A 12,401-nucleotide genomic window follows, 5' to 3' on the forward strand; every position below is an offset into this window, starting at 1 on the left:
TCAATTTGCTAAAAAGCCAGGATGCTGTCTATGCAGTGAAAAGAGATCTAAGTTCTTCCTTTCTCACCGGGAAGGTGCATTGTCTCACAGTTTATAGCACACAGAAAGAAAGTAGAGTTTAGCTGTTTTGTGCTTCCCAGTGTGCATTTCTTGTAGTGTCATTACCGAGGCTGCTATCTGAAAAAATAGCTCCATTAAATGAAAAGCTCTGATATGGAAGAAGAAGATTATCTCTCTTCCCTTGTTAAATTGCTGCACAGAAGGGACTGTGTTTTCCTTGCAGTTAGATGTTCACAGAACAAACACTTTCCTAATGAGGAGATGTTGTTCAGAGTTGCTGTGCTGTTTTGCTGCTGGCCATTACGAGCTGTGGGTGATGTCAGAGCTGCAGGGGAAGGACAGGAAGGCGTTCAGGGGTTTGCAGCTCACACAGGTGAGCTCTGCAGGTGCATTCCATGTGGGGAGCCTTGCTGCAGGCTGGGTGCAAAGCTGCTGCACTCAGACCTGGCAGCAGGACTAAAGGCATTGGCCTTGTCTCAAGCCTTGTTGGAGCTGCCCTGGGCAGGGCTCTGCTGCTGAGCCAGCACTGTGAGGTGACATCTCTCGTCCGACTGGGTGACATCGCTGGGCTCTGCCATCAGCCCCAGAGCAAAGCTGGCAGTGCACAGGGCAGGGCTGGGCTTCAGGCTCCTCCTGGGCGTGCACTGCCCACTCCTCCCGTGGTCTGGGCTGATGACAGACTGAAAATCCGTGTGATTTCACAAGTTTGTTTGATTTGAACCGCTGTGGACTCAAATTATTCCCAGAAGTGGCATTTTTGCAGTCACGGCACAACTATTACCCCTTCTGTCCACTGAAATGCTCCCAAGTGGCTCCCCTGATCCAAATAATCTCTGCTCTTAAGACAGCAGAGCACAGCATGAGTTATTTTCTTCTGCAGCACAAATGTTCCCTGCATTGGGTGTTTGGGGCAGACTATTCAGCAAGTGTAAAACAATAACTGAACTTGACAGAAATGCCTTCAGACAACCAGAAAGTGCCTTTCACACTAATTTTCCATCGGCACCACAGAACTGAATGCAGAAATCCAGATTTGTGACACTGGGTGATTCCTGCTCCCCTACTGAAAAAAAATAAAAAACGGAAGAAAACCCCACAGTGCTGCACTGGGGTTGCTTTTTGCCTGTGACAAGTGCACTGACATCCCTTTTTCTGTGGTTATTCATTTTCCTCGGTGGGTTTGGGGAGAGGTGAGAGCAGAGTGAAGCAGCAGCAGGTGCCCTGTGCAGAAATGAGGCACAGGCAGGTGACAGAGCCCAGCTCTGCAACTGTGCCCTCCCCTGCACGACTTCTGGGGTGCAAATTCCACTCCCATGGAGCAACCTCTGCATTCAGCTGGGAGAAGTATGTGAGCAGTGAAATAACAAATAATGGATAGTCTGGCTTTTAGGGACTAATTCTGGGATACTTTTTGCATGCCTTGTGTTGGTTTGACAGGTAAACAGGCAGTGTTTTCCATTGACTACATACCAGAGATTTTAATGCACAATATACAATCTGAATGCACACTATTCAGGTCACCACAGATTATTTTTTTTACCAATTATGCTCTTTGTTGCTGCTGCAAAAAGCTGTCCATGAAAATATTCACAGCTGCTAAGCTTCAGATCCTAAACCTCCCACACAGTCACCAACAGAGGGTGAAAGGGCCACAGGTTGGGGTGAGGACTGAGCTTTGCCTTTTTTCTCCATGAACACATGCTCGTGTATTCCCCCTCATGTTTTTCTTTCCTTTTAGAGATGGCAAACAATGACAAATTAGTGAGGCATGGCTGGCTAAGTGAGAAGACATCACATCACATAAGAGTCACATCTAGTTGACCTGTGCAGAATCTGAAACAAAAATACCCAAAGGAAACATTCTACAATGAACACAATAGGAATTTTAAGTTGTCTAAAACCTGCTATACAAGGCCAGGTTCTCCAAGAAGCATTTGTTTTGTTTTATACTGTATTTTCCTCTAGAATATATGAGCATGAACTAAAATGAGGGTTTTGAAATGGCAGAGTAGCTAATTATGCTGCAGTTTTGCTGTGGTTTTTTGTGTGTGTTTTGGTTTGGGTTATTTTGTCTTGAACAGTTTCATCCTTTATTCTCTGCTTGTGAGTAGACATCAGCAAGCGTTTAGCTTGGAGAATGCTTAAAAGAACACATACAGTGCCAAATCAAGCCTGATTTTATTCAGTAGCAACAGAAATTAACAGGGGTGAGAGAAAATGTCATTTTCCTTTGGTAGAGGTAAATGAGAGCCTCGAGCAGTTCTTTGGGAGCAGGCCCCAGAGAAGGTGGTGGGTGAAGATCCAGGGCTCACACGTCCCCTGTGACTCAGGGTTTCTGCTGTGTGGCAACACCTGCTGAAGATGCTGATGTCAGTGGCACATTGAGTGCTGTAATCATCCTTGACAAGATGAAATATGGCCTCTGAATTCCAAGAACATATGGGATTATTGAGAAGGAAAATTGTGTGAACAAGGGCAATTGCAGCAATAACTATCCATGACATGGAGTCAGCCAAGCATAACACAGATATAATGAAAATATTTTTAAAGGCAAACATGATGTAGGCCAGTGCCAAAATGATGTAATTTATTATTCTGTCATGAGTGATAAATGTTAATGACCTCGGTGTTTCACAAAATAGCAAGAAAGTTTTTTTATGTATACCTTGCTACATGATTTTAAAGGATACAAAGGGAAGGTTTATTGAACGAGGATGAAAAACTTCTCTCATCTAAATTCTAATCTTTAATTTTTCATCATATAATTGCTGTAGTTGTTTTTCCACACCTCACGACTTCTGCCCACCTATGCAGACAGAGGAGGCAGCTGGCAGTCTGTTAATCAGCACAGAACTGCAGGGCTGCACCCCTGGGAGGGAGCTCAGCAGACTGAGGTGTGACCTTTCTGGACTTACATCATCATTTTCTGGTAAAACTGTAAGAGTAAGAAAGTTTTCATACAGGAAGTATTAGTTACAACCCATCACTTCTGAGCTGCTGAAACCATTCCTGGAGCCAAAACTTGAGCCCAGCCACTCAGACCTGGCTCTGCCCTGGCTCTACAACCCCGGAACCTCCTTCTGCTGGAGAGGCTCCGTGCAGTGTTTCTCTGGTACAAAGTTAAACAGAGACATTGCTGCACCCTCAGCATCCTGACAGAGAGCAGGTCTGATCTCTGATCTCTGATCTCTGAGTGCAGCCACAGCACTCACAGGGAACCTGCATTGGAATGCTCTTGTTTGCAATCCATGCCAGAAGAATAATGTTAACAAAGTTCTTTAAGGAAAGTAAGATTTCTTATTTATTTGAGGGGGGGAAAACAACAAAACTAAATTATTTTACTACTTACTGGCAAAGTCATTCTTGCTACATTACCAATTTTTAAAATTCACATTTCATTCAGTTAAGATTTCATACTGTTGACAAAATGATGCTGTCCAAAAAAATATTGTAATAGCTGCTATATACAAGCCCATAAATAAACTGTGATATATTCAAGCTTCAAGAGACTTGGGACAGGAAGAGATTGTTTAAAGATTCATTTGAGCATTTCATATTCAGTACATTTGCTGCATTCAGTACCAAGAGAAACACTTAGAACTAAACAAAAAGAATGGATATCGATGGCAACAGAACACATTTGTGTTTTGTGGGGATTTTCACCAGTTTATCAAAAACAGAAGCGGCCCCATCCCCACTGTAGGATGATAAATTCAGTGCTCCAAATCTCAGGGGCCATGAACAAGATCAAAGTGCTTCGTCCCCAGCCTCGCTCAGCAGGTACAGCATGGGCTGCAGGAGGAGCTCCGGGGACACAGGATAATCATTAATCAGTAATCATTAATCCATAATCAATGCTCTCTCAACACAGAACACTTCCATGGCCCATTCAAAATTATCAAACCAAACACCTTTTCATGCTCATCTTATTTTTGGTGAACAGTTTTAAAGCAGAGCATACCTGGATGAAAAACTGACTTAGCACTGTGTCCCACTGCCACTTTGTGCTGTCACTGGTATGGCTCTTCTTTGGGGTTTCTTTCAAATGGACCTTGGACAGTCACAAAATGACCAGTAGAGCACAATAGGAAATGCAGGTAATGAAAACTGTGAAGACGAAAATATTGGGAAAAAGAAAAGCTTTTTTATATAAAGCTTTTTTTATACTTTTATATGTTGTCTGTTTCATTCACAGAACTTTGTGCTATAATGCAATGATTAGAACAGAAATAATCAAGGTGGGTTTCAATCTATATTTGTGGTCACAGTGTAAAAAAACCAAAAACAAACCAAAGAAACAAACCAAAACCAAAAGAACTCATATGCTCCAGTATAAAAAATATGCTTAAATACATTGTCTGCACACATTACAAACTCTGAACACTGTTATCACAGTACTCTTCTATTCCATCTCCTCTGGACATTCCAAGGGCTCTGTCTACAGGGTCTTTTGGGGAAAAAAAGTAATTTTCAGGCCAAGAGAAGCCCATATATTTGCACAGCTGTAAGACAGAGCAGTGAAGAAAAGGCCAGGAGAAATCCATACACAAAAACCAAGATAAAGACACAGCTATCTACATATTTAGCTTGTACTGACCTTCTGTTTGGAGTTAGCTATCAATGATTGGAGTTATCTAGCATTAGGAAACGTGAGGTTAAAGCCCATGGATTTCATGGCTGTGGATGTGTGATGTGCAGCTCAGCTGCACAAATCCAGCACTGGTGCAGCAAAAATCATTTCTGCAGAATGTTTTGAGCTGTAAGCCTGGGGAGATCACACCAACAAGTCTTGGCTAGGGAGGAGAAAAGGCAGGAAAGATTGGGCCAAACTGAAGCAGATTAATTTTTTTTAGTGCAGGAAGGAAACATGGACAAAACTTGGTTTGGACCAAACAGAAATTAAATGCATTGAGTTTTTCTAAACTTTCAGTTCCGTGTCTGTTGGATTAACCACTTACTAAACTCAGTCATAATTGATGGGTATTTCCTGTTCCCTAAAGATCAATTTACTTTCATTTTATTTTTTTATAAATCTACTCTCCAATAGAGAATTCCCACTCTGCACATTAGAGTGCAAATACCTTTTCTCTTAGAAACCAACAGCACATTCACTGGGACCAGGAATGGTCTGAGCTGCTGAGGACACAAACATTTGATTCAGGTTAATAAACCCCAACACATCATCTTAGCAAGACGAGAGGTTGAAGGTTTGCATATTTGCTGCCTGTTGCAGGGCAGTGATAGCTCAGGACAGTGAATTATTACCCTGGGGATCTCTGCAGAGATCACTGAGGGGGTCTGTGCTCAAACAAGGGATCAGGGGCTGTGGCTGCACAGCCACTCTGTGGAGGGAGCCTCACCTGTGCAAGTCCCTCTGGAGCCCCTGGACGCCGAACAACCCCAGAGCAAGGCTCCCGAGGGCTCTTCCCACTGCCAGGAGTTAAACTCTGCCAGATCCTGCCTGGGAAGGTTTGGCACAGCCGAGCTGGCCCTGCCTCGTGCTCCAAACGCTGCTCTGAGAGCTACAAAACACTGCTCAGAAGAAAAACTACAGTGTTCTTTTCTTCCTTCAAGATACTTCATAGCAGCACTAAAGCAGAAGCTACTAAATGCTGAGCAGAGTTTAAAACCACACAAGGGACTGCAGAGACCTGCTCAAAAGCTGTCTGCAGGAAGCAATGCACAGAATTATTTGTGGGCTGGCTGTCTTCCCAGTGTATGAGTGTGTTACATCTCTGTGGCAGGAGTTGAGTGTCTCACAACGACCAGGAAAAGGAGAAGTCACAGCACCAGGGGTTGATTTCTAAAAGCCACAGTGAGTCTGCAGAAAGCACAGGGTGCAGAGCTGCTGCTCCCCGAGGTGCAGGCAGAGCAGGGGAATGCTTGTGTGAGGGGCTGTGGCTGCTCCAGGACACCTCTGCCCCGATGGTGCCATGGCAGCAGGAAGCTCTGAAGTACCAAAGGCCACATCCAGGAGAGTCACACCTTCCAGGTGCTGTTTATATGGTCATGAGCTTTGCTGATCCACACCCACTTTGGGAGTGGAGCAGCTGGAACCTGCCTCTCCCCCGCGTCCTTGTGGCATTTACATTAAACACCATACTATATATTTGAATCAACTTCACTTTGATAATTCTGTAAGGTAATAAATGTAAACAGAGAGAGCACGGCAAGTCTGGAATAGTCTCATTACAACATCACAATGGGAAGCATTTCATTTTAGAGCATAAAAATCCATCTTTTCAGAGGTATGTTGCTTTCCCTCAGTTCTGGGAGCTGGAATGATTCAGAGAGCAATAAGCCCTTCTTGCATACCTAGTGTTTTCATCATTGCTGACAAAACCATCCAGTGTATATTTGTGCTGGTCATTTTTACAGATATTGCTAATAGCCAGGTGCTAGAATGTGTTACAGTTTTGAAGGCAAGCAATGAGGGCTATTTACTCAACAAAACATTATGGCAATTCATTAGGCAGTGATTTAAAAACCCCAGTTTTCTACTGTTATTAGCAGAGAGAAAAAGCTGGTGGACACGGTATCAGAGGTCCTGAATGTATGGCTTGATTTTCTCTGAGGAGCTGCTCCTCCTGTCAGACTGCAGATAAATCAATGCGGTTCGCTGAATTGGTGCTTTTATCCCAGGTGTTCAGCTTCGTGGGAGTCGTGCCTGGCCTGTTCCCAGTCATCTGGAAAATAAAATAGTATAGAAAATTGATTTATTTATTTTGCCAAGCCACTCTTGCCTAGATGAAATAAAAGCTTGAAAGCATCTATTCACATTACAATGTAGTCGCAGGGTCTTGAGAGCATATGCCATAACGGATTTTTAAACAGTTATTGCCAGGATCTGGGGTGATAGGCAACGATCTCTTAATAATACCTATCACTTCAGTGGGCTGGTTCTTTATAAAAACAAATGTCTTCTGTCTCAAGACAATCTAAGGAGAGCTAGAAAAGGATATTCACGTGTTGGCTTAAGAGGGAGAATGCCACCATCATCAGAGTTACACGTTGCCAGAATGCTGCTGGAAAGCAGAATTCCATTGCAGTTGGTGGGAACAGCCTTATTGAACCATATCCAGAGTTCATAAAGCTGTGCTTGCTTTTATTTGACAGTTTCCCAAAAGCAGAGCTTTGTCCTTTCAAAACTGATATTGGAGCTGCAACTTCATGCTTGCTGGTTCGACCTGTCTACAGCTTGCACTAGGTTGGTTCTAAAAACACCCATGGGCCTGCTCTGTTCTTTCCAACAGAATTTAATGTGGAACACTCTCGAATTACAACAGGGTACAAAAAGGAGCAATACTCACAATGTCTGAATTGAAGGGCTTCACATTGATGTTGCGAGTTGAACTGCTGGTGAGGGACCAGACCTTGGTTTTGTGCTTAAAGGCAGCTCTGACCTTTGGCAGAAACAGTGAAAGCAGTTGAAATAGTTGTGTTTATTTGAAATAGTTGTGTTTATTTTCACAGGTGCAGCCTGCAATCATTTCCCCTTTTTCCTTCCTCCACACAAATGTCACTGTGCTATCAAACAACAAACAATCCAGCCCTACACTTCTCTTTGTCTTGATGGAGTTTTCAGGAGGACACTTTCACATTTTCTAAAGAGCACTGAGGTGCCCAGCAGGCAGGCTCTCCTGACACACCCAGGACAGCAGCACAGAGCAGCTGCCTGCCTGCTCTAAACTGAGCCATTTACATATGCTGGATCAGAGCCCCTGGAGATGGAGCAATATTCTTCACCAAGGCGAAAATCAGCTGCAGAAAGGGCACATGGTGAGACAAGCAGGTGAGATGTGTCAAGGATTAATGGCTGGAAGTGGCTGACCAGTGTTGGGTGTGGAGATCAAGGAGAGTTTTTCAGACCATCTTGACCCATTGTCCTGTGATTATTTATTATACCTGTGCATTTCTGTCTGGGTGAACTGGGAATAAAGCCCTTTTTCACCAAGCCACTTCTATACCCAGCTTACGGATGTTTCTTTACAATATATGAGTTTTGTTTCTCAGAAAGAAATTCTCAAGAATTCCCACTGCTTAGCTAAAGGAGTATTTCAGTTATGCACAGCCTATGATGGAGGCAGTAGGACCTTCTCTCACACATCACATCAGCTATGTATAAACTGCTTTTTGAGGATATAAATTCTAACAAGTTTCTGAATTTAATTTCTCATGAAGTTCTGAAAAAAATGACAGCAATTCAAATAATTGTATTTGATACAAAACATTTGAAACTTGAAAATTTCTAAGCCTGGGGGAGAAGAGAATAAAGAAATAGTTTTTTTCCTCCCTACCTTTAACCTGCCTGCTTAATTTTAGTTGAATAAAGATCAAGAGTTCCGCAGTCAGACCTGAATCTCCAAACTGATTTTGGCAGAGAGCACACCAGTTAATGCTCTGAGATGCAATAGGTTGGCAAATATTAATAATAATTTCTCCATGGAAAAGCTGGAGTGCTCCTGTTGCATGGGAAGCAGCAGCAGGTTCTGGGGCAGAGCTACTCATTAACACCCAGAAAAAGAAGATGTGGAGAACCAAAAGAATCTGTGGAGAACCAAAAGGAGATGTGGAGAACCAACAGGAGATGTGGAGAACCAACAGGAAATGTGGAGAACCAACAGAAGATGTGGAGAACCAACAGGAGATGTGGAGAACCAAAAGGAGATGTGGAGAACCAAAAGGAGATGTGGAGAACCAACAGGAGATGTGGAGAACCAACAGGAGCTGTGGAGAACCAAAAAGAGCTTTGGAGAACCAAAAGGAGCTGTGGAGAACCAAAAGGAGCTGTGGAGAACCAACAGGAGCTGTGGAGAACCAACAGGAGATGTGGAGAACCAAAGCTCAGGGCCTCACTGAGCATTGCCCTGGCAGTGTGCTGGAAATGCTTCTCTTAAAAGCCATTTCTTTTCACAAGACTTGCTGCTGAGCATTTTCTGCTTTCTGCCACTGGAGGAGAGGATGCTGCATGCCAGATTTACATCAGCCTTGTCTTGGCTTTATCCCAGCTGCTCTAATGCAGCCTTCATGCATAAAGATGCCTCAGTCCCCTGTGAAAACCTGAACTTCCCGCCAAGAAAAATACCTGGAATACTTTCTACTCAGTGTGGTTCCCATTATGGACTGCATGAGCAACATCCAAAAGTATGTTTTGCTGCGAATAATATTTATTTTCCTCCGTGGAACTGCAGCTGTAACAGAGCCCCCAGCAGGGACTGCCAGAGTGAGTCCTGCTCCCACATTTCAGCATCTTCTGGCAGTGCAGCCCTCCAGCTTCTCTCCTGACTCTTGAACTGCTCCTCTTATCTTTGTTCTCTGCTTCAAACCTTTCTTGTGCTAATTAAAACCAATGTCATGCATGGGTAAAAAATGCTGCAAGTCGCAAAGCCAGAACAGTCATGGATTAATTAAAAGGAAATCAGTGACACAGCAGGCAATGGTAATGGAGAAAGCTCTTGCTTCACACTTAGGCTCTTTGGATTTGGTAACACCAACTTTGTTCACACCATTTGGTTACACACCTCTGAGTTCAGGAGACAGTGAAACAGGAACATGAAAAATCCCTGAAAACAGAAAAAAGGGAGAAGGGTGAGGTCTGGCTGTGAAAAGCCAAATACAACAACATGTTTCTCTCAGTATGGCACAGAACAGGCATCAGGCATGTGGAGCCCTGTAAGTATCTGAGTGCACTAAACCAGAGTGTCCCAATGAAACTGGGGAAACCTTCAGCACTGGCTCCTGTGGGGCTTGTCTGGAGCTGTCCCTGTAGAAAAACACCTCCTAAACTTCGCTGTACTAAAGGAAAAATCTGGCTGAAAATATGCAGGAATTCTTGTTTCATGACAACAAGAGAACTTTTTGTGTGTGGTGGCAAAGACCAAGGAGAGGGAAACGCTCTAAGGGAAACACCAGATCAGGATTTTTCAGACTACAAAAGCACTAGGAAAATTTTCATGGCAGAATTTTGCTATCTTTGGGCTTTCAGTCCAATGCAAAGTGCACAGGTTTCATCCCTTTCCATCACAAAATAATTTTATTTTTCTGGTGGTAGTATTCAGGTCCAAGAACCCCGTGTCACTATTTTTGTATCCACTATGCTGTTTGCTCCCAAGACAAGAAAGGATTTACAGGAGATAGTTTTTTCTTCCTCTTTGTAAGCACAGTTTGGGTAAGAGGTGTAACACACCTTAGGGGTATGCCTCACTGAAATGTTTGCTTAAAGCTAAGCAGATGTTTACATTCCTCCCTGGACAGAGCTGCTTTTCTGGGTTGGTGTGCCAAGAAGATGAGGGTTGAGTTTCCTGCATGCAGGAGCTCTGTTAGCACAGGGAATAGATCTACTTCTGAGCTTTCCATAAACTCCTTTCATTCAGTCTCAGTAATGAAACCTCAAATTGGCACTGAAAAATTGGCCTGGTATCTCTGCTGAAGAATCCTGCCTGTGGTACATAAACGGTGCTGGAAGAATGAATTTCATTTCATTTCTGAAGCTCAGTGCTGTCTCATTTATTTAATTATTGCTACTGGAAACACTGAGGAATAGGATACAAGTTCTGTTCAAACAAAGACAAGCAATTGCCAGCTCACTATGCTTAGCACAGACTTAAAAGACAGAGGAAGGAACACAGAATAAAATACAGTAAGCATAAACATGTGAAAACATTACTAATGATCCATTTAATTGGATCTCAGAAGCACTTCTGTAGCCATAAATTTTCCCACCAGGTACTTACTTGTAGTGAATTAAAAACAGCAAATATATACTGAAATACTAAAGCGTGGGCATTGACAGCCAAAATGCCAAAGATCCACGAGCTCCCCAAGATTGGTAAGAGAACAGCCACGGCTTTAGCTGTTAGTCTGAAAGAGAAAATGGAAATAGGAGATTGTGGTAAGACCATTAAAGAAATGCCAGCCTCCACACCAAATAGTTTATCAATTATGTTCTGGCAGCAAGGTGGGAGGTGGAACTCTTCTTTACCATGAAATTCTTTTAATGGGGAAGATTTTAATGATTTTTTCATCTGTGAAAATGGGGATAACAGAGCATTGGTATCACACAGAAAAAACAGAGATGGTGAGTCAGTAACTGAGGAGCAGAGAAAGAGATCTGAGAGATGATCATAAAAATACTGCAGTCATCTCTGCATTTCACAGGGAAGTATCACTTTGTTAGTGGGGAGCCACGTGCAAGGGTCAGAAAGCACTGAGCACTGTACATCAGGTCACAGCACTGGGCAGCCACAGACACCCACAGTCCGTAATCACCCAAAAATCTCAGTGCACAGGGCAAGCCATCCCTGCCATGGAGGCTCTGCTAGCGAGAGCCTGGAGCCATTTCACCTGCAGGGAGGAGCAGATGCACACCTGGGCAGTTTCAGTGACAGCTGCCAAAGGACAATCCCCTCCTGGCCAGCTGGGAACTACTGTAGTGACCCGTACCACTACAAACAAAAGCCCAAAGAAGGGACCCGTCCCCACCTGAAATGTGCCCAGGCAGGTCTAATCCTGCTGCAGCCCCTGGGGTTCAGGCACAGTCATCAAACTCACTGTTCAGAATATCAAGGAGTCCAGCCTGTGGCACAATTCCAGGTAGGGAAAGCAAGGGGCACTAAAAAACAGGGTAGGGACCGACTAAAAGGCAGTCCCTGCCTGCTAAAGCCGTGTTTTTACAGAAATTATCAGATTTCCTATGCCAGGGGAAAAGCTGTTGAGGGGGATTCGTGTCCCCTCATACAGATTAAAGCACACGTGGACAGAAAGGCACCGAGCTGCCTGACAGGACAGCTTGTAATTACAGCAAACACAAAACAAATGAGAGTTTTCTACAACATGATTCAATGAAGAAATCTTTTAATTAAACTTAGAGACAAGATGTCTCATTAATTTCAGTGACCTGAGCACACACTTCATTATATCCTCAACTAAAAGTGTGTCATAAAGTTTGCAGGGAAATCTGGGACAGGGAAGCATCCAGATTTTTTTTTCTGTCCTGGTTTGGGACTTTTTCCTGTATTGATTCATATCTCTGTATGCTCAGCCATGAATATTTCTGCACAATTCAATTTAATTCTTCAAGGGTTTTTTTTCAGTCAGAAAATGAAGGAATATCTTAAGCTTGAGGTCCTATTTAAATTTTAAAATGCCTTTCAAAAGATACCATTTTAAAACAACTTATACAAGTTTATTTTTGCGAATCAAGGATGTTTTGTTTTTTTTTTTTCTTCTCTGACAGGATTAAGGTTCCTCCCCAGTCTCTAAGACAGAATCTGCTAGAGCCCTGAGGAAAATGCAGCTGTGCAGGACAGGGAACACATGGGGATGGAGCAGCTGCCCCCAGA

At 43.4% G+C, this 12,401-nt stretch overlaps 1 protein-coding gene across 2 annotated transcripts in view; it reads right to left on the reverse strand.

The window, feature by feature from the left end:
* Positions 1-6,650: 6,650 nt before the first annotated feature.
* The window catches only part of ADGRD1 (adhesion G protein-coupled receptor D1), a 118,800-nt gene continuing 113,049 nt past the window's right edge, over positions 6,651-12,401 (reverse strand). For both annotated transcript variants that reach the window (XM_062504462.1, XM_062504461.1), the window contains 4 exons: positions 10,794-10,920; positions 9,582-9,623; positions 7,371-7,463; positions 6,651-6,746 (listed from right to left, as the gene is read on the reverse strand). In XM_062504462.1, coding sequence (XP_062360446.1) covers positions 6,651-6,746; positions 7,371-7,463; positions 9,582-9,623; positions 10,794-10,920 — 358 coding nt within the window. The remainder of the gene's footprint in view (positions 6,747-7,370; positions 7,464-9,581; positions 9,624-10,793; positions 10,921-12,401) is intronic.

Source organism: Cinclus cinclus, chromosome 17, assembly GCF_963662255.1.
Source record: "Cinclus cinclus chromosome 17, bCinCin1.1, whole genome shotgun sequence".
NCBI classification, from domain to species: Eukaryota; Metazoa; Chordata; class Aves; order Passeriformes; family Cinclidae; genus Cinclus; species Cinclus cinclus.